The following is a 25,721-nucleotide window of genomic DNA, read 5'->3' on the forward strand; positions in this document are numbered from 1 at the left end:
CACTTTCAACAGCGAAGCTAAGTAGTAACATTAACATGATGTCTTCTAATTGCAGTCGCTGTACTCATATACAGGAGAACGATCGCCTTACGGCGAGGATAGCTGTGCTGCAAGCCCAGCTTCAGACGCAATCGTTAGGCAAGGGTAATTCAGTGTAGGAAAGGATGAAACAGGGTCTGTGCACCAGTAAGTACAGATAGTAGTAATAAACCCCCCCGCACAGTCCCCACAGCCGGACAACTTTCTCATGGCTTCTGGAGGGAAATGCTGTAGAATGCTCAACTGGTGTCGCTCATTCAGCCGACAGAAACTTTCAACCGGTTTCCCCCATTAAGTAGCGAGTCGGAGTCTGAGGCCGAGTCTTCTCTTGTCTCTACTCCTCCCGTTACGGGGTCTGAGACGCCGAAGGCTCCCACCATTAGCTCTGACAAAATTGAAAACCCTAGGCATTGGCGACTCCATTACCCGCAGTATAGACTTAAAACGAATCACCCAGCGATCATACACTGTTTACCAGGGGGCAGGGCTACCGACGTTAAGGCTAATCTGAAGATGGTGCTGGCTAAAGCTAAAACTGGCGAGTGTAGAGAGTATAGAGATATTGTTATCCACGTCGGCACCAACGATGTTAGGATGAAACAGTCAGAGGTCACCAAGCACAACATAGCTTCAGCGTGTAAATCAGCTAGAAAGATGTGTCGGCATCGAGTAATTGTCTCTGCCCCTCCCAGTTAGGGGGAGTGACGAGCTCTACAGCAGATCTCACAACTCAATCGCTGGTTGAAAACTGTTTTCTGCCCTCCCAAAAGATAGGATTTGTAGATAATTGGCCCTCTTTCTGGGACTCACCCACAAACAGGACCAAGCCTGACCTGCTGAGGAGTGACGGACTCCATCCTAGCTGAGGGGGGCTCTCATCTTATCTACCAACATAGACAGGGCTCTAACTCCTCTAGCTCCACAATGAAATAGGGTGCAGGCCAGGCAGCAGGCTGTTAGCCAACCTGCCCGCTTAGTGGAGTCTGCCACTAGCATAGTCAGTGTAGTCAGCTCAGCCATCCCCATTGAGACTGTGTCTGTGCCTCGACTAGGTTGGGCAAAACTAAAACATGGCGGTGTTCGCCTTAGCAATCTCATTAGGATAAAGACCTCCTCCATTCCTGCCATTATTGAAAAGAGATCGTGAACCTCACATCTCAAAATAGGGTTACTTAATGTTAGATCCCTCACTTCAAAGGCAGTTATAGTCAATGAACTAATCACTGATCATAATCTTGATGTGATTGGCCTGACTGAAACATGGCTTAAGCCTGATAATTTACTGTGTTAAATGAGGCCTCACCTCCTGGTTACACTATGGACCATATCCCCGTGCATCCGCAAAGGCGGAGGTGTTGCTAACATTTACGATAGCAAATTTCAATTTACAAAAACAAAAATGACGTTTTCGTCTTTTGAGCTTCTAGTCATGAAATCTATGCAGCCTACTCAATCACTTTTATAGCTACTGTTTACAGGCCTCCTGGGCCATATACAGCGTTCCTCTCTGAGTTCCCGAATTCCTATCGACCTTGTAGTCATAGCAGATCATATTCAAAATTTTTGGTGATTTAATATTCATATGGAAAAGTCCACAGACCCACTCCAAAAGGCTTTCGGAGCCATCATCAATTCAGTGGGTTGTGTCCAACATGTCTCTGGACCTACTCACTGCCACAGTCTTACTCTGGACCTAGTTTTGTCCCATGGAATAAATGTTGTAGATCTTAATGTTTTCCTCATAATCCTGGACTATCGGACCACCATTTTATTACGTTGCAATCGCAACAAATAATCTGCTCAGACCCCAACCAAGGAGCATCAAAAGTCGTGCTATAAATTCTCAGACAACACAAAATTCCTTGATGCCCTTCCAGACTCCTTCTGCCTACCCAAGGACGTCAGAGGACAAAAATCAGTTAACCACCTAACTGAGGAACTCAATTTAACCTTGCGCAATACCCTAGATGCAGTTGCACCCCTAAAAACGAAAAACATTTGTCATAAGAAACTAGCCCCTGGTATACAGAAAATACCCGAGCTCTGAAGCAAGCTTCCAGAAAATTGGAACGGAAAATGGCGCCACACCAAACTGGAAATCTTCCGACTAGCTTGGAAAGACAGTACCGTGCAGTATCGAAGAGCCCTCACTGCTGCTCGATCATCCTACTTTTCCAACTTAATTGAGGAAAATAAGAACACCAAAATTTTTTGATACTGTTGCAAAGTAACTAGACTGACGAACCATGTCCAGATAAAGCGTCCGGAGTGAAAAAGTTGAATGAGGGAAAAAAGTTGTGATGGAAAAACTAAAAATATAAACGGTAATTAAAAAGTTAAAAGAAAAAAAAACTTAAAGTTGTCAGCTAGCAAAGTAAGGTTGGCAACAAAACGCACAGCAACAAAACGCACAGCAACACGTCTGCAAATTCAAGAGGAAGTTTCAAGAGGAAGCATGGTGGTGGCTGCATCATGTTATGGGTATACTTGTCATCGGCAAGGACTAGGGAGTTTTTTTTAGGATAAAAAGAAAGGTAATAGAGCTAGGCACAGGCAAAATCCTAGAGGAAAACATGGTTTGGTCTGCTTTCCAACAGACACTGGGAATTCACCTTTCAGCAGGACAACTACCTAAATCTCAAGGCCACATATACACTGGAGTTGCTTACCAAGACGACGTTGAATGTTCCTGAGTGGCCTAGTTACAGTTTTAACTTAAATCGGCTTGAAAATCTATGGCAAGACTTAAAAATGATCTTGAGCTTGAAGAATAAAAAATTAATTATGGACAAATATTGTCCAATCCAGGTGTGCAAAGCTCTTAAAGCCAAGCAAGTTCTTGTTGAGAAGCTAAATGTAATTATGTGTGTGCAATAAGTGTGACATACTAACTCTTCCACCTTTCCTGTCACAGGATGAGATTATAGTTGTGTATAGTAATGTCAGTGTTGGAGAAATCTGGTGATAACAATGTAAATAAAACCCCTACTTTTTTGTACTTTATACCATCGATGACTACTCTGTTGCTGCTCTATACCTCCTATCTGATTATGTTTAGCTAACCCCCTGTTACTTTCACCATAATCTGTTTACCTCTCACAAGAACACATTACAGGCTTCAAATCAAATCAAACCAAATTGTATTTGTCACATGCGCCGAATACAACAGGTGTAGAACTTACCGTGAAATGCTTACTTACAAGCCCTTAACCAACAATGCAGTTCAAGAAATAGAGTTAAGAAAATATTTACTAAATAATCTAAAGTGAAAATAAATAAATAAAATCAAAAGGTAACACAAAAAATTGTGTGTGGGGGGGAGTCAATGTAAATAGTCTGAGTGGCTTAATTGTCCAGCAGTCTTATGGCTTGTGGGGTAGAAGCTGTTAATGAGCCTTTTGGTCCTAGACTTGATGCTCAGGTACCGCTTGCCGTGAGGTAGCATAGAGAACTGTCTATGACTTGGGTGACTGGAGTCTTTGACAATTTTTTGGGCCTTCCTCTGACACCACCTAGAATATAGGTCCTGGATGTCAGGAAGCTTGGCCCCAGTGATGTACTGGGCCATACGCACTACCCTCTGTAGTGCTTTACGGTCAGATGCCGAGCAGTTGCCATACCAGGCGGTGATGCAACCGGTCAGGATGCTCTCGATGGTGCAGCTGTATAACGTTTTGAAGATCTGGGGACCCATGCCAAATCTTTTCAGTTTCCTGAGGGGGAAAAGGTGTTGTCGTGCCCTCTTCACAACTGTCTTGGTGTGTTTGGACCATGATAGTTTGTTGGTGATGTGATCACCAAGGAACTTGAAACCCTCAACCCGCTCTACTACAGCCCCGTCGATGTTAATGGGGGCCTGTTCGGCCCTCCTTTTCCTATAGTCCACGATCAGCTCCTTTGTCTTGCTCACATTGAGGGAGAGGTTGTTGTCCTGGCACCACACTGCCAGGTATCTGACCTCCTCCCTATAAGCTGTCTCACCGTTGTCGGTGATCAGGCCTACCAGTGTTGTGTCATCAGCAAACTTAGTGATGGTGTTGGAGTCGTGCTTGGCTACGCAGTCGTGGGTGAACAGTGAGTACAGGAGGGGACTAAGCACACACCTCTGAGGGACCCCAGTGTTGAGGATTAGCATGGCAGATGTGTTGTTGCCTACCCTTACCACCTGGGGGCGGCTTGTCAGGAAGTCCAAGATCCAGTTGCAGAGGGAGGTGTTTAGTCCCAGGGTCCTTAGCTTAGTGATGAGCTTCGTGGGCACTATGGTGTTGAACGCTGAGCTGTAGTCAATGAACAGCATTCTCACATAGGTATTCATTATGTCCAGGTGGGAAAGGGTAATGTGGAGTGCGATTGAGATTGCGTCATCTGTGGATCTGTTGGGGCAGTATGCAAATTGGAGTGGGTCTCGGGTTTCTGGCATGATGGTTGATGTGAGCCATGACCAGCATTTCAAAGCACTTCATGGCTCACCGACGTGAGTGCTACGGGGCCGTAATCATTTAGGCAGGTTACCTTGGCTTTCTTGGGCACAGGGACTATGGTGGTCTGTTTGAAACATGTAGGTATTACAGACTCGGTCAGGGAGAGATTGGAAATGTCAGTGAAGCCACTTGCCAGTCGGTCCGCACATGCTTTTGAGTACACATCCTGGAAATCCGTCTGGCTTGAGCACATAACTTGAAAAGACACTTTCATGCCATGATTTGGACTATCATTACCGTGTTTATGATCTGTTTATTATGTTCATTATGTTATGTCAATAACTGAAAGGATCATTTATGAAGAATGACAACAATCTTTCATTGCAGTCTGGTTTCTTTATTTACTTTCAACAGCAAAACATTCCAAAATGTGTATTCATTCGAAAAATGTAAATCAGTTATCATCTCCAGTATCATCACAAAGTCTAGTTCGTAAATATTTGTCGACATTCACATAGCGGTTGTTTTGGTGGTGTCGGAGGTGGAACTGTGTTAGAGCTGTCAAATCCACAAGGGGCTCCTAGCATTATAACTAAAGCGGACATTGCCATTAGCTGCACGGAGTCGCAGTAACAGAAATAATATGCAGCCTTGTTTACAAGTTTGAACACTGGAATGTAAAATGTAATCTACACCTCGATTAGGATGATAGAGATCCTCATTATTTAGTTGAATGATTTTTCAATTTGAATGTAATTATTTCTACATAGCCTACACTTTCTTGTTTTGAACTAACTCGAGGGGGCGGGTGTGGCTTCGTGACCATAATCACAAGAGCAGCTGCTCACCGATTTGACAGCTGCAACGCAGTTCCACCTCCGACACCACAAAAACATCAGGTATCGCCAGTTAACGCTTGATCTGATTGATTCTATGCTTTATTGATGATACTGAAGATTATACCATATAGTCTGCCCTGTAAATAATAATTGTTTCATTTATTATGGATCCCCATTAGCTGCTGCCTGGGGTTCATCAAAATTAAGGCAGTTTATACAATAAAAACATTACAACACATTCACAGATTTCAGACTTTACAACACACTGTGTGCCCTCAGGCCCCTACTCCACCACTACCACATACAGTGGGGAGAACAAGTATTTGATACACTGCCGATTTTGCAGGTTTTCCTACTTACAAAGCATGTAGAGGTCTGTAATTTTTATCATAGGTACACTTCAACTGTGAGAGACGGAATCTAAAATCAAAAATCCAGAAAATCACATTGTATGATTTTTAAGTAATTCATTTGCATTTTATTGCATGACATAAGTATTTGATACATCAGAAAAGCAGAACTTAATATTTGGTACAGAAACCTTTGTTTGCAATTACAGAGAAACAGAAACATACGTTTCCTGTAGTTCTTGACCAGGTTTTCACACACTGCAGCAGGGATTTTGGCCCACTCCTCCTTACAGACCTTCTCCAGATCCTTCAGGTTTCGGGGCTGTCGCTGGGCAATACGGACTTTCAATACGGACTTTTTGGGATGGTGTTTTTGGGGTTGTACTCATCCTTCTTCTTCCTCCAAACACGGCGAGTGGAGTTTAGACCAAAAAGCTCTATTTTTGTCTCATCAGACCACATTACCTTCTCCCATTCCTCCTCTGGATCATCCAGATGGTCATTGGCAAACTTCAGACGGGCCTGGACATGCGCTGGCTTGAGCAGGGGGACCTTGCGTGCGCTGCAGGATTTTAATCCATGACGGCGTGTGTGTTACTAATGGTTTTCTTTGAGACTGTGGTCCCAGCTCTCTTCAGGTCATTGACCAGGCCGTGTAGTTCTGGGCTGATCCCTCACCTTCCTCATGATCATTGATGCCACACGAGGTGAGATCTTTGCATGGAGCCCCAGACTGAGGGTGATTGATCGTCATCTTGAACTTCTTCAATTTTTAAAATAATTGCGCCAACAGTTGTTGCCTTCTCACCAAGCTGCTTGCCTATTGTCCTGTAGCCCATCCCAGCCTTGTGCAGGTCTACAATTTTATCCCTGATGTCCTTACACAGCTCTCTGGTCTTGGCCATTGTGGAGAGGTTGGAGTCTGTTTGTTTGAGTGTGTGGACAGGTGTCTTTTATACAGGTAACGGTTCAACAGGTGCAGTTAATACAGGTAACGAGTGGAGAACAGGAGGGCTTCTTAAAGAAAAACTAACAGGTGTGTGAGAGCCGGAATTCTTACTGGTTGGTAGGTGATCAAATACTTATGTCATGCAATAAAATGCAAATGAATTACTTAAAATCATACAATGTGATTTTCTGGATTTTTGTTTTAGATTCCGTCTCTCACAGTTGAAGTGTACCTATGATAAAAATGACAGACCTCTACATGCTTTGTAAGTAGGAAAACCTGCAAAATCGGCAGTGTATCAAATACTTGTTCTCCCCACTCTATCTACAGTACACGGCAGATAGGGTATAGGCCAGGATGGTCCACCATGCAAAAAGTCTGTTCTGGTCCTGCATCTTCTGGTGACCTATTGGAAAACGTACAACAATGATATTAAGATTACTTTTGTTTTGATGACAAGACAAAGTAGCCTACACACCTGTGGAAGATATCTAGACCCCTCCTATCAGCCAATCAGGACTGTGTATGTAAATATATCATTTCATATTCAAATTTGATTCCTAATCTCCACACGATCAGACTAAGCATTTCGGTGGAGTCTCAGGGAAATAAATTATAAAAAATATATTTTGGCATTCTATTAAAAAAATAAACACACAGTGAATTATTAGACAAAGTGATGATTAAAAAAATGTAATTAAAAAGACTGCTTTAAAATGAGTCATTAAAAAGAGTTGTATGATTTGTTGAACATTGAAATCAAGGGTTTTTGTAAGGTAACACTTTACCTTTTCTGTAAATCTGGTACCCTCACTTTGATCAAATTCATTTTAGAATAATTTGGAAAAGGTTTAACATTACATTACACACAGCTTCATGTCAAGTAAACATTTCCTCATTATAAAACACCAAAATTCAAACAACAGGACAAGGTTGTCCCTTTTCATCAGTGAAGCATTTTTACAGACACCATCACCACCATTTCATCTACTAATTCTTTCCTCAGTTCAACACATCCAGTTCCTTCTACATCCAACACCAACAGAATTAACAAACTTACTAATACTACATTACATGTCACTATACTCTATACATGGGCCATGTGCATTTTCTGCTGGTGTATTCTGAGGTAGCTCCTCTCTGAGAACCTCTTCCCACAGTGCGTACAGGCGAACGGCCTCTCTCCCGTGTGGACCTTCAGGTGCATCTTCAGCTGGTCCTGGCGGGAGAACCTCTTCTCACACTGGGGGCAGCTGTGGGGTTTCTCCCCTGTGTGGACCCTCTGGTGCCTCTTCAGGTTGGACGAATCGGAGAAACTGGCCCGGCACAGTTGGCAGCCGAATGGTTTCTCCCCCGTGTGCATCCTCTGGTGGATCTCCACCTGTTTGGGGAAACTGAAGGCTTTCCCACAGAACGAACACGGGAAGCGCTTCTCCTTGGCGCTGCCACCTTTACTGATTCCATCTCTACTACTCTCAGTTGTCAATGGGCTTGTGTAGCCATTTAGTGTTGAGGCACTGGCATTGTCTGAGGTCTGGTTTAACATTAGCAGAGTGTGAGGAGGACGAAGGCCAGGGAGTGTCTGTGTTGTCGCAGGGTCCATGTTCCAGTTGATAGATCCTATAGAAGGCAGGCTGAAGGCAGCACCTGTTACGGGGTTAACCTGAAGCGCCATCAGTCTCTCTGAATCACAACTATAGGAGCAGGATGGAGCATCGCTAGCCGAGTCTGTGTCTGTTCTCGCCAGCCGAATAGGGACACCTCCAAATCTACGCCTCGCCCTGGTCTCAGCCAGTCTGTTGTCATGGAGACTAAGTTCGGACATTGTTTTGTGTCCGACTGTCTGTTTCTGGTTGTGGTTAACAGTGTTGTTCCCCAGCCCAGAGTTGAGGACGCTGTCCCATCCACTGACTTCCACTATGTCGCCTCTGGTCCTCGCCTGCTCAGTGATGTTGTCCCCAGGCCCCTTGGCTGCACCTTCCTGGTAGGGGGAATCTAAGATGGCTACCCAGTCTCCTCTGTTAGCCTCCAGCCAACCACCTGCAGGAAGAGGTTAGAAAATAGACTTTATAAACATGGCAGAGAACTCTACATATGGATTTTTTTTTTTTGCAATTACCTGGTCAATTTCATACATTATATGTGTTTTTGTATGTAAACATAAGTTGAATTGATTGAATTTGATGAATGAAGAAAATGAAAAAAATAATAGCTAGCCACTATTCCCATTGACGCTCTATTACTGTATGTAAGCTATATGTATTTGTCCCTTACCTTGCTCCCCCATCTTTAGTTGACTCAGCAGATCAATGCTCTCTGGTCCGTCTTCTATTGTCTCCTCTTTGACTAGCAGCAGATCAATCTTCCCATCCTCCATGTCTACTGACTGTAAGAGATACAGAGTGAGAGGATGTTGGATCAAGAAATCTGATATGAGCACCCTGCTATGGAGCATCTTCTGATTGGGCAATGAGGGATTGCTATGAGTACTATGTAAACGTGTTAGTTGAATTGATTACTTGACACTAATGGTTTGATAATTCAAAGGCATGGTCCCACACTTCATACAAAATTAATCAAGACCTGGACCCGTATCCACAAAGAGTCTCAGAGTAGAAATACTGATCAAGGATCATGTATATAGTCTATATAGTCTTATTCATTATGATCTAAAAGGCAAAATTGATCCTAGTATCAGACAGTAGTTCACAGTGGGCTCACCTCAGTGAGACTGTATGTGGTCCTGTGCTGCTCAGCTGGTTCCTCTGTGGGTTCAGGAGGAGGTGTAGTCTGGTTGTCCTCCATGACCATGGTCCCCTCATGGTTCCCCAGACCCTCCTCACACCCCTCATCCTTCACCAAAAGCACCTCTGGACCCTCCTCCTGGAAGAGAAAGGTGATACAGATTACACAGACATACACTCCCTCAGGTACATACACACAGATAATAAACACACTTTCAACATGGAGTGTTTACCCATCCCCACTATGTTTGAGTCCTATACTGTAGTTACAGAATTACTTCATTGTCCCCCACGATGAAATCGGAGAGAGGGGACTATGGAACTGTCTCTGTATGCACGTTAGTCACACGCAATATCTCAGACACCACTGGCCCGAATTTGACTAAAGTTGGATTAATGAAACATCTTGCCATAGAGATCTGGGCCCAGTTTCCCAAAAGCATCTTAAGGCTAAGTTCATCATTAGCACCATTTTGGGAAACCGGGCCCTGGCACTTACAAAATGACACTGATTGGCCCAAGAGGGCGCTATAGCAATCAACTGAAATTCCAAAAGTTGAACAAGCAGATCTCCTGTCTCGACATGTTTACTGTTGCTTTGTTGTTGTTAAAACCATCAAGGTGGACTTAAACTGAGTGTACAAAACATTAGGAACACCCGCTCTTTCCATGACATAGACTGACCAGGTGAAAGCTAGGATCCCTTCTTGATGTCACTTGTTAAATCCACTTCAATCAGTGTCGATGAAGGGGAGGAGACAAGTTAAAGAAATTATTTTCAAACCTTGAGATAATTGACACATGGATTGTGTATGTGTGCCAATCAGAGGGTGAATGGGCAAGACAAAGGATGTAAGTGCCTTTGAAAGGGGTATGGTAGTAGGTGCCAGGCGCACCAGTTTGAGTGTGTCAAGAACTGCAACGCTGCTGGGTTTTTCACACTCAACAGAATGGTCCACCACCCAAAGGACATCCAGCCAACTTGACACTGTCGGAAGCATTGGAGTCAACATGGGCCAGCATCCCTGTGGAATGCTTGTAGATGCCTTGTAGAGTCCATGCCCCTACAAATTGAAGTTTTTCCATCACTTTACTTAGATTTGTGTGTATTAGGTAGTTGTTGGGGAATTGTTAGATTACTTGTTAGATATTACTGCACTGTCAGAACTAGAAGCACAAGCATTTCGCTACACTCAATAACATCTGCTAACCATGTGTATGTGACCAATAAAAATGTATTTGATTTGATTTGTTAATAGGGCAAAAGGGGGTGAAACTCAATATTAGGATGTGGTTCCTAATGTATTGTGCACTCAGTGTAAATATGATGTTGTGGGTAAATAAGTCAGCTATGATAAGTCAAAAGTCATCATCAGACAAACCTGACTAAACTATTTTGAGGTGTACAGTAGGTGTTTGTTAGTGTGTGGGTATGTGTAGGTATATTTAGTAAGTGTATATTGATTATAAAGATAAAACTACTGTCGGGTGTATGCAGAATAGGGTGAGATCAGATGTGATGTATACTAAAGAGACTGTCAATGGAAGTCTTAGAATGAAAAGTCCCATTTTGTGTTTATTAAACATAAACAAGTTTTGAATACACCATCTGAAACCCACATACATGTCTCAACTACAATTCTGCATGAACTTGATAAACTACATTAATTTTGTCATTAAAAGCATCTTGGGAAAAACATTAAGTAGTTGAATGGAAATAATGAAATAGGCATTTGTGATCATCATATAACTTACACACTACAAACACAATATGTTAGACTTTTTAGGCTTTTATATATATATATATATATATATATATATATATATAGTATACAGTGAGGGAAAAAAGTATTTGATCCCGTGCTGATTTTGTACGTTTGCCCACTGACAAAGAAATGATCAGTCTATAATTTAATGGTAGGTTTATTTGAACAGTGAGAGACAGAATATCAACAAAAAATCAGAAAAACGCATGTCAAAAATGTTATGAATTGATTTGCATTTTAATGAGGGAAATAAGTATTTGACCCCTCTGCAAAACATGACTTAGTACTTGGTGGCAAAACCCTTGTTGGCAATCACAGAGGGTCAGACGTTTCTTGTAGTTGGCCACCAGGTTTGCACACATCTCAGGAGGGATTTTGTCCCACTCCTCTTTGCAGATCTTCTTCAAGTCATTAAGGTTTCGAGGCTGACGTTTGGCAACTCGAACCTTCAGCTCCCTCCACAGATTTTCTATGGGAATAAGGTCTGGAGACTGGCTAGGCCACTCCAGGACCTTAATGTGCTTCTTCTTGAGCCACTCCTTTGTTGCCTTGGCCGTGTGTTTTGGGTCATTGTCATGCTGGAATACCCATCCACGACCCATTTTCAATACCCTGGCTGAGGGAAGGAGGTTTTCACCCAAGATTTGACGGTACATGGCCCCGTCCATCGTCCCTTTGATGCGGTGAAGTTGTCCTGTCCCTTTAGCAGAAAAACACCCCCAAAGCATAATGTTTCCACCTCCATGTTTGACGGTGGGGATGGTTTCTTGGGGTCATAGGCAGCATTCCTCCTCCTCCAAACACGGCAAGTTGGGTTGATGCCAAAAAACTCAATTTTGGTCTCATCTGACCACAACACGTTCACCCAGTTGTCCTCTGAATCATTCAGATGTTCATTGGCAAACTTCAGACGGGCATGTATATGTGCTTTCTTGAGCAGGGGGACCTTGCGGGCGCTGCAGGATTTCAGTCCTTCACGGCATAGTGTGTTACCAATTGTTTTCTTGATGACTATGGTCCCAGCTGCCTTGAGATCATTGAGAAGATCCTACTGTGTAGTTCTGGGATGATTCCTCACCGTTCTCATGATCATTGCAACTCCACGAGGTGAGATCTTGCATGGAGCCTCAGGCTGAGGGAGATTGACAGTTCTTTTGTGTTTCTTCCATTTGCGAATAATCACAGAATTATTGTTGTCACCTTCTCACCAAGCTGCTTGGCGATGGTCTTGTAGCCCATTCCAGCMTTGTGTAGGTCTACAATCTTGTCCCTGACATCCTTGGAGAGCTCTTTGGTCTTGGCCATGGTGGAGAGTTTGGAATCTGATTGATTGATTGCTTCTGTGGACAAGTGTCTTTTATATAGGTAAGAAACTGAGATTAGGAGCACTCCCTTTAAGAGTGTGCTCCTAATCTCCGTTCGTTACCTGTATGAAAGACACCTGGGAGCCAGAAATCTTTTTGATTGAGAAGGGGTCAAATACTTATTTCCCTCATTAAAATGCAAATCAATTTATAACATTTTTGACATGCATTTTTCTGGATATTTTTGTTGTTATTCTGTCTCTCACTGTTCAAATAAACCTACCATTAAAATTATAGACTGATAATWTCTTTGTCAGTGGGCAAACGTACAAAATCAGCAGGGGATCAAATACTTTTTTCCCTCACTGTATATATATATATATATATATATATATATATATATATATATATGTGCCTTATATATCACACAATGTCTGAGCTTCAACGCTCTTAGTTGTTGCAGAAAAGGACACACTACTGCGGTTTACTTTTTTATTTTGTATTTTATTAGGATCCTCAATGAGCTGCTGTCAAGGCAGCGGTGACTCTTCCTGGGGTCCAAGCAGGAAACACAACAAATAAAATACATAATATAGATAATCTTCACAGACCTGGAGACTGTGAAGAGACCTCCGGTTGCATGTCTTGTGTGATACCGATAAGTGTCCGCACTGTGTGCCAACTGCTTGAACAGATAGTTCGGTACCTTCAACGCATCAACACCTTGCACAAAGACCAACAGTGATGTAGTCAATCTCTCCTCAACTTTGACATTCGCCCTCTGTGTACATCTAAGTGCAATACCTGCTGCTCTGTTTTGGACCAACTGCAATTTGCCTATGTTCTTCTTTGCTGCACCTGACCACACAACAGGAAAGTAGTCTAGGTGCGACAAAACTTGGACCTGTAGGACCTGTCTGGTTGACTGAGATATCAAGAAAGCAGAGTAACGCCTTCCCATTTTAGTAACTATTGAGTCTATATGTTTTGACCATGATAGCTTGCTATCTAGAGTGATACCCAGCAGTTTAGTCTCTTCAACTTGCTCAATTGCCACATTATTCAATAATAGATCCAAATGAGGTTTAGGGTTGAGCCAGCGATTTTTACCAGAAATTATGATTTTCGTTTTTTGAGATATTTAGCACCAGACTATTGCTAGTTACCCATTCTAAAACTGACTGGAGCTCTATGTTAAGGGTGTCAGTTATTTATTTTACACCCGCAGTGTATACTGTTGAGTCGTCATTGTACATGGACAAACAGGCTTTATTCAAAGTCAGTGGAAGATCATTAGTAAACACAGAAAACAATAATGGTCCAAGCCGGCTGCCCTGCGGTACACCACACAAAATCAAATTTGCATTAGAGAGGCTTCCATTAAAGAAAACCCTCTGTGTTCTATTGGATTGGTAACTGTCCATCCATGATAAGGCAGAGGATATTAATCCATAACACCTAAGTTTTTTCAGCAATATGTTATGATCAATGATATCAAAGTCTAACATAACAACTCCCACAACCTTCTTAACAATTTCTTTCAGCCAATCATCAGTCGTGTCAGTGCCGAGTATGTTGAGTGCCCTTCCCTATAAGCATGCTGAAAGTCTGTTGTTAATTTGTTTTCTGTAAAATAACATTGTATTTGATTGAAGGTGCTTTGCTATCTTTGGGCAGCGGTATGACCTTTGCCTCCCTCCAGGCCTGAGGGCACACTCTGTCTTCTAGGCTTAGATTGAATATCTGGAAAATAGGAGTCGCAATATATTCCGCAACAAATCTCAGTAATTTACCATCCAGGTAGTCAGTTCCAGGTGGTTTGTCCTTATTTATAGATCGCACATTAAAAAAAAAATCTCTTCCACACTAACTTTGCGGGATTCAAAGCTACAGCGCTTGTCTTTCATAATTTGGTGTGTTATGCATGAATATGAAGGCTCAGCATTTCTTGTTTGCATGTCATGCTAATCTTGTCAACAAAAAAGTTATTAAAGTGGTTGGCAATATCAAAGGGTTTTGTTATGAATGAGCCATCAGCCTCAATGAAGGATGGAGCCGAGTTAGCTTTAATGCCTAGAATTTCATTTAAGAACTCCAAAGCTTTTTATTATAATTCTTTATATAATTGATATTTGTTCCATTGTATAGTTTCTTCTTCTTTTTGTTTAGTTTAGTTACATGATTTGTCAATTTATTGAATGTTTGCCAATCTGCTTTGTTTCCAGACTTATTTTCCATTCCCTTAGCGTACAGGCGAACGACCTTTCTCCCGTGTGGACCTTCAGGTGCCTCTTCAGATGGTGCTGGTGGCAGAACCGCTTCTCACAGTGGGGGCAGCTGTAGCGTTTCATCCCTGTGTGGACCCTCTGATACTTCTTCAGGGTGCCAGCTTCAACGAAGCGCATGTGACACTGTGTACAGCTGTAGGGTTTCTCCCGTATGGACCCTCTTGTGGATCTCCACCTTCTGGGGGCAGCTGAAGCCATTGTTACAGAACATGCAGAAGACCCGTTCTCTTTACGATTGCCTGATGTGGCTCCGACTCCCTGAGCCTGAGCTCTAGGCATGTCGCTTGAGTCCAATACCTGATCGAAAAGGACATGGCCGCATGAATCGGAAGGCCCCATCAGCGTGGACACTGGGTCGCGATCCCTCAACGTGTTTGAAGGGGAGTGGGTCGTGACATTTCTCTAAGCTTTCCCTGTAATCTAAGAAATCTCTGCCCTGTGAGTGTCTGTCTCCAAGGTGACTATCTGCCTTCCATATGGGAGAAGCATCACCCTCCACTTTCACAGTCACTTCATCTACCACTATAACCTCCCCTTTCTTATCTAGGCACCGTTCAGAGTATACACTACTACTGTACCGGTTCCAGTCCCCTCTAAATCAGTCTGTGTCTCTAATCCCAAGGGCATGTTGCCAGGGTCCTTCTCTGTAGTGTAAGAACAAGCAGGATCACCACCACCAGTTTCTAACGTGTCACCATCACCATGGGAATGAACCGTCCTCTGGCTCTGGTGAAATACCAGGAGGACAGCCCAGTCTCCCCAGACCCAGTCTCTCTGAGTCTGATCTGTGGTCAGATCCTGTGTGTAAGAGCCTGTGTGTTACAGTTAAAGCCTTGGGTGTCTGTTTCTGACTTGAGGATGGCAATCTGCGTTCCACTGACCTCCGTCATGCTGCGTCGGGTCCTGGGCTGCACTGGGGCGGTGGTGGGGTCCTCTGTGGCTACAGGGGTCGCTCCAGCCACTCCAGTTTGGATGTCTCTGCTGTGCAGTGGAGCTTCCTCTCCTTCAGACCTTTCCAGCTTGACCCCAGGACCTGCAGTCTCTGCATCTGCAGACTGACACAAGAAGAGAGGAGGTTATTACTGGTACATGAGTACAATTGGATAACAATGTCCTAGGGAAGTCTCACAAGCTCCCCTATGGCAGATGTACATGTAAGCAAATGAATAGCTGAGTGGAGCCTTTCTGAAATAAATCAGCCACATTTGATTTACAAAGTAACTGTAATTATTAATGGAACAATGTTACCCTATCCTCTATCACGTGCTTGGTTAAGGTTCCACTCCCCTCATCAACAGTGATTGGTTGGTCATCTCTCCATGTATTGTGTCCTGCTGGCTTCTCAAAGCGCCTGTGGCCTCCAGTGAGATGTCCTTCACCTGAGAAAGTGATTGGGGGAAAATAGGTTGTTAGGTTAGCTATTGTCTACTCAAAGGTATAGACCCCTTTCTGTGTTTGCAAACATTGCTGCACGAGGGCGATATGCGCAATTTGGTTGCAGAACACGGCGGAGTTGTCATAGAACGCCGCCCCCCAAAAATCTATTTACATATTTCTTATGAATGCATTTCAAACTACTTTTGGATTATAAGGCTCATATGAATGTTCTGCTTAATATAATGTTTGTGTCATCATCGCAAATCAACTGCTTTATACTTAAAACCTCTTATGGCTGCAGGGGCAGTATTGAGTAGCTTGGATGAAAAGGTGCCCAGAGGTGCCCAGAGTAAACTGCCTGCTCCTCAGTCCCAGTTGCTAATATATGCATATTATTAGTCTATTTGGATAGAAAACACTCTGAAGTTTCTAAAACTGTTTGAATGATGTCTGTGAGTATAACATAACTCATATGGCAGGCAAAAACCTGAGAAAAAATCCAACCAGGAAGTGGGAAATCTGAGGTTTGTAGGTTTTCAACTCATCGCCTATCGAATACACAATGGGATATGGGTCATTTTGCACTTCCTAAGGCTTCCACTAGATGTCAACAGTCTTTAGAACCTTGTCTGATGCTTCTACTGTGAAGTGGGGCCAAATGAGAGGGGATTGAGTAAGGTCTACCATGACCTTGAAGGTCTACCATGAAAATTATTTGAGACCTTTCTGTTTTCTCAATAGATATGTTTCCATCCAATTGGTGACAGAGTTTCATGTGAATATTCTCAAATCTGTATTAAGAAAGTATGCTCATTTTACCACCAGGGGTGTTTCCACCAAACGTACTCGTTTCACATAAAAATCAGTGCATGATGACACGTCTTTCGCTTAAGTTTCAATACCGAATAAAAATTGAATGTTCAATGTGTTTCCATCCCATTTTCAACTCTGCCGATAGTTTTGTCACAAACTGTTGTATTAAATAGCAAACTCTGATCGTGGCACGTGCACTCTAGCCAACAGCTCGCTAATACAGTATGCTCAAACTCGCACACTTTTGATAGACAGCTGCAAATGATCAAAGTATCAAAGTGTCACCAACAAAAACGTAAACAATAGGCCTATAGCAAATGCAGCATATGGCATACATTTTTCACATGCAAATAGCATTTTTCAGTTGTGCTTAAAACATGCCATTCTAAGAGCAGCATTTATTTTTCATCTCGAAGCAATTATGAGCCCAATCAGTCCTCCATGACACAAAATCATAAACAGAGTAGCTAATAAGTCCTTTTGTTTTTGTGTTATGCTCAGGTAAAACAATTTGGCTAATCTATATTTCCAAGTACTATTCTTAAAGATCAAGGGGTATTGAATGAATTGTAATGACTGGATATCTGACAGAATTTGGTTTTGAATGTAAACATATAGCCTAATCGTATTATTATGGAGGAGAAAGCAATGTGTTAGAAGAAGCCTACATAACCAACCCATAAAGTGAAATACAACATCCATTTATGGCCAGCAATGTAAACTCTAGCATTGATTTATCCTGCAATAGATGTCGTTCAATTGGTAATATTCATTTTTGTCTTCTAATGCCTCTTAAGGGGAAAGTCATCTAAAAGTAATTGAAAGTAATCAGATTACGTTACTGAGTTTGGGTAATCCAAAAGTTACGTTACTGATTACAATTTTGGACAGGTAACTCATTCCCGATTACATTCAGAAAGTAACCTACCCAACCCTGAATATTCTAACCAGATGCGCGCAACTTTTGGATGCAGATTGCAGAATAAAAGCAGGTTTCCTAGTCATCAGTCAGCGCCACAAAGAAACATTCATTGGTTGTTGTAACCACAGCAATATATTTTTGGGTTGTCGTACACTTAGTGTTGTTTTGATTATTGCTTGAACAGTCACCAACATTATATTTGGTTGTGATCTTTGTACAATATCTATTTTGGATGAAGCAGTTGTTAGCTAGAATGCTGACGCTCGTTCACATAGGCTGTAGCAAAGTTAGCCAAAGAGCCATTTTACTGGGCCAAGTTGAAGTGTTTTTTTTAATCTTCTTATGGCTAAGAAACGGGATTGATATGACAACAGCCAGTGAAAGTGCAGGGTGCCAAATTCAAACAACAGAAATCTCATCATTAAAATTCCTCCAACATACAAGTATCTTATACCATTTTAAAGGTAATCTTGTTGTTAATCCCACCACAGTGTCCGATTTCAAAAAGGCTTTACAGCGAAAGCACCACAAACGATTATGTTAGGTCACTGCCAAGTCACAGAAAAACACAGCCATTTTTCCAGCCAAAGACAGGAGTCACAAAAAGCAGAAATAGAGATAAAATGAATCACTAACCTTTGATGATCTTCATCAGATGACACTCATAGGACTTCATGTTACACAATACATGTATGTTTTGTTCGGTAAAGTTCATACTTATATCAAAACATCTCAGTATACATTGGCGCGTTATGTTCAGTAGTTCCAAAAACATCCAGTGATTTTGCAGAGAGCCACATCAATTTCCAGAAATACTCATAATAAACGTTGATCAAAGATACAAGTGTTATACATGGAATTTTAGATCCACTTCTCCTTAATGCAACCGCTGTGTCAGATTTTAAAAAAGCTTTACGGAAAAAGCAAACCATGCAATAATCTGAGTACGGCGCTCAGAGCCCAAACCAGCCAAAAAGATATCCGCCATATTGTGCAGTCAATAGAAGTCAGAAATAACATGATAAATATTCACTTACCTTTGATGATCTTCATCAGAATGCACTCCCAGGAATCCCAGTTCCACAATAAATGTTTGTTTTGTTCGATAATGTCCATCATTTATGTCCAAATAGCTACTTTTGTTAGCGCGTTTTGTAAACAAATCCAAAGTCACGAAGCGCGTACACTAGGAGCAGACGAAATGTCAAAAAGTTCCGTTACAGTCCGTAGAAACATGTCAAACGATGTATAGAATCAATCTTTAGGATGTTTTCAACATAAATCTTCAATAATGTTCCAACTGGAGAATTCCTGTCTGTAGAAATGCGATGGAACGCGAGCTACCTCTCACGTGAACGAGCGTCACGAGCCTGTGGCACTCTGCCAGACCACTGACTCAAAGACACCTTATGAGCCCCTCCTTTACAGTAGAAGCCTCAAACAAGTTTCTAAAGACTGTTGACATCTAGTGGAAGCCTTAGGAAGTGCAACATGACCAATATCACACTGTATCTTCAATAGGGAATGAGTTGAAAAACGACCAACTTCAGATTTCCCACTTCCTGGTTGGATTTTTTCTCAGGTTTTTGCCTGCCATATGAGTTCTGTTATACTCACAGACATCATTCAAACAGTTTTAGAAACTTCAGAGTGTTTTCTATTCAAATATACTAATAATATGCATATATTAGCAACTGGGACTGAGTAGCAGGCCGTTTACTCTGGGCACCTTATTCATCCAAGCTACTCAATACTGCCCCCAGCCATAAGAAGAAGTTAATGTGTTTGAGCCAATCAGTTGTGCTGTGACAAGGTAGGGGTGGTATACAGAAGATAGCCCTATTTGGTAAAAGACCAAATCCATATTATCGCAAGAACAGCTCAAATAAGCAATGAGAAACGACAGTCCATCATTACCTTAAGACACAAAGGTCAGTCAAGTGCAGTTGCAAAAACCATCAAGCGCTATGATGAAACTGGCTCTCACGAGGACCGCCACAGGAAAGGAAGACCCAGAGTTACCTCTGCTGCAAAGGACAAGTTCATTAGAGTTACCAGCCTCAGAAATTGCAACCCCCGGGCCTCCCAAGTGTCGCAGTGCCACTAAAGATCCTGGTTCGTGTCCAGGCTCTGTTGCAGCCAACCGCGACCGGGAGACCCACAATTGGCCCAGCGTTGTCCGGGTTAGGGGAAGGTTTGGCCGGCAGGGATGTCCTTGTCCCATCACGCTCTAGCGACTCCTATGGCGGGCCGGGCGCATGCACGCTGACACGGTCGCCAGGTGTACGGTGTTTCCTCATTTCCTCACACACATTGGTGTGGCTGGCTTCCGGATTAAACGGGCATTGTGTCAAGAAGCAGTGCAGCTTGGTTGGGTTGTGTTTCGGAGGACGCACGGCTCTCGACCTTCGCCTCTCCCAAGTCTGTACAGGAGTTGCAGCGATGAGACAAGACTGTAACTACCAATTGGATACCACGAAATTGAGAGGAAAAATGGGTAAAAAAAATAAATAGGTATTTGCAGCCCAAATAAATGCTTCACAGAGTTCTAGTAACAGACACATCTCAATATCAACTGTTCAGAGGAGACTGCGTGAATCAGGCCTTCATGGTCGAATTGCTGCAAAGAAACCACTACTAAAGGACACCAATAAGAAGAAGAGACTTGTTTGGGCCAAGACATGAGCAAAGGACATTAGACCAGTGGAAATCTGTTCTTTGGTCTGAAGAGTCCAAATTTGATCGCTGTGGCTTTGTGAGATGCAGAGTTGGTGAACGGATGTCTCCGCATGTGATGGTGTGGGGGTGCTTTGCTGGTGACACTGTCAGTGATTTATTTAGAATTCAAGGCACACTTAACCAGCATGGCTACCACAGCATTCTGCAGCGATACGCCATCCCATCTGGTTTGTGCTTAGCGGGACTATAATTTGGTTTTCAACAGGACAATGACCCAACACACCTCCAGGCTGTGGAAGGGCTATTTGATCAAGAAGGAGATTGATGGAGTGCTGCATCAGATGACCTGGTCTCCACAATCACCCAACCTCAACCCAAATGAGATGGTTTGGGATGAGTTGGACCGCAGAGTAAAGGAAAAGCAGCCAACAAGTGCTCAGCATATGTGGGAACTCCTTCAAGATGGTTGGAAAATCATTGCAGGTGAAGCTGGTTGAAGCTGGTTGAGAGTGTGCAAAGCTGTCAAAGGCAAAGGGTGGCTACTTTGAATAATCTAAAATCTTCGATTTGTTTAACATTTCTTTGGTTACTACATGATTCATGTGTTATTTCATAGTTTTGATGTCTTCACTATTATTCTACAATGTAGAAAATAGTAAAAAATTAAGAAAAACCCTTGAATGAGTAGGTGTGTCAACTTTTGACTGGTACTGTATATACAAAAGTATGTGGACACCCCTTCAAATTAGTGGACTCTGCTATTTCAGCCACACCCATTGCTGACAGGTGTACAACATCAAGCACACAGCCATGTAATCTCCATGGCAAACATTGGCAGTAGAATGGCTCAGTGACTTTCAACGTGGCATCGTCACCTTTCCAACAAGTCAATTCGTCAAATTTCTGCCCTGTTAGAGCTGCCCCGGTCAACTGTAAGTGCTGTTATTGTGAACAGGAAACTCTGGATAAGAGCGTCTGCTAAATGACTTAAATGTAAATGTAAATGAAACGTCTAGGAGCAACAACGGCTCAGCCGCTAAGGTTATACAAGGACACACAACGGGACCGCTGAAGCACGTAAAAATCGTCTGTCCTTCGGTTGCCACACTCACTACCGCGTTCCAAACTGCCTCTGGAAGCAACGTCAGCATAAGAACTGTTCGTCGGGAGCTTCATGAAATGGGTTTCCATTGCCGCGCAGCCGCACACAAGCCTAAGATCACCATGCACAATGCCAAGCGTCTGCTGGAGTGGTGAAAAGCTCACAGCCATTGGACTCTGGAGCAGTGGAAACGCGTTCTTTGGAGTGATGAATCATGCTTCACCATCTGGCAGTCCGATGGACGAATCTGGGTTGGCGGATGCCAGGAAAATGCTGGCACGACAACGCCTATTCCCCCTCAGGAGACTGAAAATATTTTGGCATGGGTCCTCAGATCCTCTAAAAGTTATACAGCTGAACCATCATTTACATTTATTTTATTTTACCTTTATTTAACCAGGTAGGCAAGTTGAGAACAAGTTCTCATTTACAATTGCGACCTGGTCAAGATAAAGCAAAGCAGTTCGACACATACAACAACACAGAGTTACACATGGAGTAAAACAAACATACAGTCAATATTACAGTAGAAATATAAGTCTATATACAATGTGAGGAAATGAGGTGAGATAAGGGAGGTAAAGGCAAAAAAAGGCCATGGTGGCAAAGTAAATACAATATAGCAAGTAAAACACTGGAATGGTAGATTTGCAGTGGAAGAATGTGCAAAGTAGAGATAGAAATAATGGGGTGCAAAGGAGCAAAATAAATAAATAAATAAATACAGTAGCGGGAGAGGTAGTTGTTTGGGCTAAATTATAGATGGGCTATGTACAGGTGCAGTAATCTGTGAGCTGCTCTGACAGCTGGTGCTTAAAGCTAGTGAGGGAGATAAGTGTTTCCAATTTCAGAGATTTTTGTAGTTCGTTCCAGTCATTGGCAGCAGGAAGAACTGAAGGAGAGGCGGCCAAAGGAAGAATTGGTTTTGGGGGTGACCAGAGAATATACCTGCTGGAGCGGTGCTACAGGTGGGTGCTGCTCTGGTGACCAGCGAGCTGAGATAAGGGGGGGCTTTACCTAGCAGGGTCTTGTAGATGACCTGGAGCCAGTGGGTTTGGCGACGAGTATGAAGCGAGGGCCAGCCAACGAGAGCCAGCCAACGAGAGCGTACAGGTCGCAGTGCTGGGAGTATATGGGGCTTTGGACAAAACGGATGGCACTGTGATAGACTGCATCCAATTTATTGAGTAGGGTATTGGAGACTATTTTGTAAATGACATCGCCGAAGTCGAGGACGGTAGGATGGTCAGTTTTACAAGGGTATGTTTGGCAGCATGAGTGAAGGAGACTTTGTTGCGAAATAGGAAGCCAATTCAGATTTAACTTTGGATTGGAGATGTTTGATGTGAGCCTGGAAGGAGAGTTTACAGTCTAACCAGACACCTAGGTATTTGTAGTTGTCCACATATTCTAAGTCAGAACCGTCCAGAGTAGTAATGTTGGACGGGCGGGCAGGTGCAGGCAGCGAACGGTTGAAGAGCATGCATTTAGTTTTACTTGTATTTAAGAGCAATTGGAGGCCACGGAAGGAGAGTTGTATGGCATTGAAGCTCGTCTGGAGTGTTGTTAACACAGTGTCCAAAGAAGGGCCAGAAGTATACAGAATGGTCGGTAATCTGTGACTGGTTGCATCACCGCCTGGTATGGCAACTGCTCGGCCTCCGACCGCAAGGTCCTACAGAGCGTAGTACATCACTGGGGCCAAACTTCATGCCAGTACATCACTGGGGCCAGTGATCACTTCATGCCAGTACATCACTGGGGCCATGACCTCTATACCAGGCGGTGTCAGAGGAAGACCTTAAAAATTGCCAGACTCCAGCCACCCTAGTCAAAGACTGTTCTCTCTGCTACCGCACGGCAAGCGGTACCGGAGCGCCAAGTCTAGGTCCAAAAGGCTTCTTAACAGCTGCTAGCCTGAAGCCATAAGACTCCTGAATAGCCATTCAAATGGCCACCCAGACTATTTGCATTGTCCCCCCCTTTTACACTGCTGCTACACTCTGTTTATTATCTATGCATAGTCACTTTATCTCTACCTACATGTACATATTACAGTACCTCAATTACCTCGACTAACCTGTGCCCACTCACATTGACTCTGTACCAGCCCCCCCTGTATATAGCCTCACCATTGTTATTTTATTGTTGCTCTTTAATTATTTTGTATTTTTCTTCTATTTTTTGTACTTCAGTTTATTTTAGTAAATACTTTCTTAACACGTATTTTTCTTAAAACTGCATTGTTGGTTAAGGGCTTGTAAGTAAGCATTTCACTGTAAGGTCTACACCTGTTGTATTCGGCGCATGTGACAAATAACATTTTATTTTATTTAACAATAACATTCTAGACGATTATGTGCTTCCAACTTTGTGGATAGGCCCTATCAAGTTTCAGCATGACAATGCCCCTGTGCACAAAGCGAGGTCCATATAGAAATGGTTTGTCGAGATCGGTGTGGAAGAACTTGACTGGTCTGCACAGAGCCCTGACCTCAACCTCATCAAACACCTTCGGGATGAATTGGAACGCCGACTGCGAACCAGGCCTACTCGCCCAACATCAGTACCCGATCTCATTAATGCTCTTGTGGCTGAATGTGATGCAAGTCCCCTCAGCAATGTTTGAACATCTAGTGGAAAGCTTTCGCAGAAAAGAGGAGGCTGTTATTTTTTATTTATTTATTAAACCCTTATTTTACCAGGTAAGTTGACTGAGAACACATTCTCATTTACAGCACGACCTGGGGTATAGCTACACCCCTACTCTTACGATAAGTGCCATGGGATCTTTAGTGACCACAGATAGGACACCCGTTTAACGTCCCATTTGAAAGACGGCACCCTACACAGGGCAATGTCAAGCTGAGGAAAGGGGTTGGAAAAATGTAACCACTTTGCTATGGATGCAAGGACTGACCATCCATTATATCACAATTCTAGTTTTAACCATGTTTTGAGGCTATATCGTGTTTGTTTACATTTACTTTGTTTACAAGTATTGGAATAAAACAATATTTTGGGTTCTGATTGGGTTAGACAGTTGAACTAAGCTCATGAGGCAAAGGGGGACCAACTCCATATTAATGCCCATGATTTTGGAAATAAGATGTTCGACAAGCAGGTGTCCACATACTTTTGGTCATGTAGTAATCTGGGGAATTATTGCATACTCTCCAAAAACTGACCAAGACCAAATTCTGGTTAACACATCTGAACACATGTGCAGAGGAGAACCGGGCAACAGGCACTGAGCTATATGAAGAGAAGAACGGGGCGACAGCCCCCGCCTTCTGCAAAATGTACCTCTTGCCATTCCTCTGTACCGGTCAAGAATCTTGACATTACTGGTACGACTTGCGAGGGTGCGCTCTCGAATGGTCCTCTCTGCGCGTTCCCGTGCCACCTTCAGGTCCAGTAGCTGTAGTTTCCTCCGCAATGCCCTGTTTTCTTTCTGGCTTTGAGTTATTTCTAAACGAAACACTGCATAGTCGTTGTCTACGAGTGTACATATCTCTGCAACGGCTGCATTCGCTAGCATCTCCATAATGGAGGCTATTTGAGTGTGAAAGCCCATACCGTTAAAGTTATCCATTGGCATTGTTAGCTAATGTTAGCAGCTAGCTAGCGTTACTTAGAAAACATCTATCAAGCAAGTCCTGTCTCCAACACGAATTAAACGGCTTGCAGTTAAAATATGAATATGTTTTGTTCCAGTGTGTTAATAAACGTCTATGTAACAAAAATAAAAATACTAACGTGGGAGTTGTTCTTGGTCACTGTTCACTTCCGTTTACACTGAAGAGAAAGGAGCTTATTGGTTGGGGTCATAGCTCAAAGGGCGTGGTGAAATGAAAAACGTATGCGAGCTGTTTGAAATCCAAATAAGGTACTGCTTATTACGTTACACATTAAAGCGCCAATCAGTGTTTGAAACAATAAGGGAAGTCCCCTCTCCTGTTTCTGTAAAAAGCTTAGGGATAGGGTTGGGAAAATGTAACTGCTCTCAAATTCATAGACAAAGCTAAGGATGCAAGGACTGACCAGCCACTAAGGCGCAGCGGTCTAAGGCACTACATCTCAGGGCAAGAGGCATCACTACAATTCCTTGTTCGAATCCAGGCTCCA

General features: G+C 42.9%; 2 protein-coding genes across 4 annotated transcripts in view; one reads left to right on the forward strand and one right to left on the reverse strand.

Annotated features, from left to right (window-relative positions):
* LOC112067942 (uncharacterized) overlaps positions 1–25,721 on the forward strand; it is a 539,689-nt gene that overhangs the window by 110,435 nt on the left and 403,533 nt on the right. The gene's annotated exons all lie outside the window — the stretch shown is intronic.
* LOC111958325 (uncharacterized) lies at positions 4,850–25,379 on the reverse strand. Its single transcript, XM_070437193.1, has 6 exons — positions 24,900–25,379; positions 15,949–16,079; positions 15,582–15,755; positions 9,320–9,481; positions 8,873–8,984; positions 4,850–8,638 (listed from the first exon to the last, which is right to left on the reverse strand). The coding sequence occupies exons 1-6, from the start codon at positions 25,192–25,194 to the stop codon at positions 7,686–7,688; spliced, it is 1,827 nt and encodes a 608-aa protein (XP_070293294.1). The 5' UTR covers positions 25,195–25,379; the 3' UTR covers positions 4,850–7,685.

Source organism: Salvelinus sp. IW2-2015, linkage group LG34 (genome assembly GCF_002910315.2).
Source record: "Salvelinus sp. IW2-2015 linkage group LG34, ASM291031v2, whole genome shotgun sequence".
NCBI lineage: Eukaryota > Metazoa > Chordata > Actinopteri > Salmoniformes > Salmonidae > Salvelinus > Salvelinus sp. IW2-2015.

Bases quoted from the DNA above. Each gene is read 5' to 3' on its own strand.
- LOC111958325 (XM_070437193.1), bottom strand. From the start codon at position 25,194: ATGCCAATGGATAACTTTAACGGTATGGGCTTTCACACTCAAATAGCC. The intron at 9,482-15,581 runs GTCAGTGGAACG...TTTCTCTTCCAG, and splicing joins CCCGACGCAGCATGACGGAG to GAGGAGGGTCCAGAGGTGCT. The intron at 8,985-9,319 runs GTGAGCCCACTG...TATCTCTTACAG, and splicing joins CCACATACAGTCTCACTGAG to TCAGTAGACATGGAGGATGG.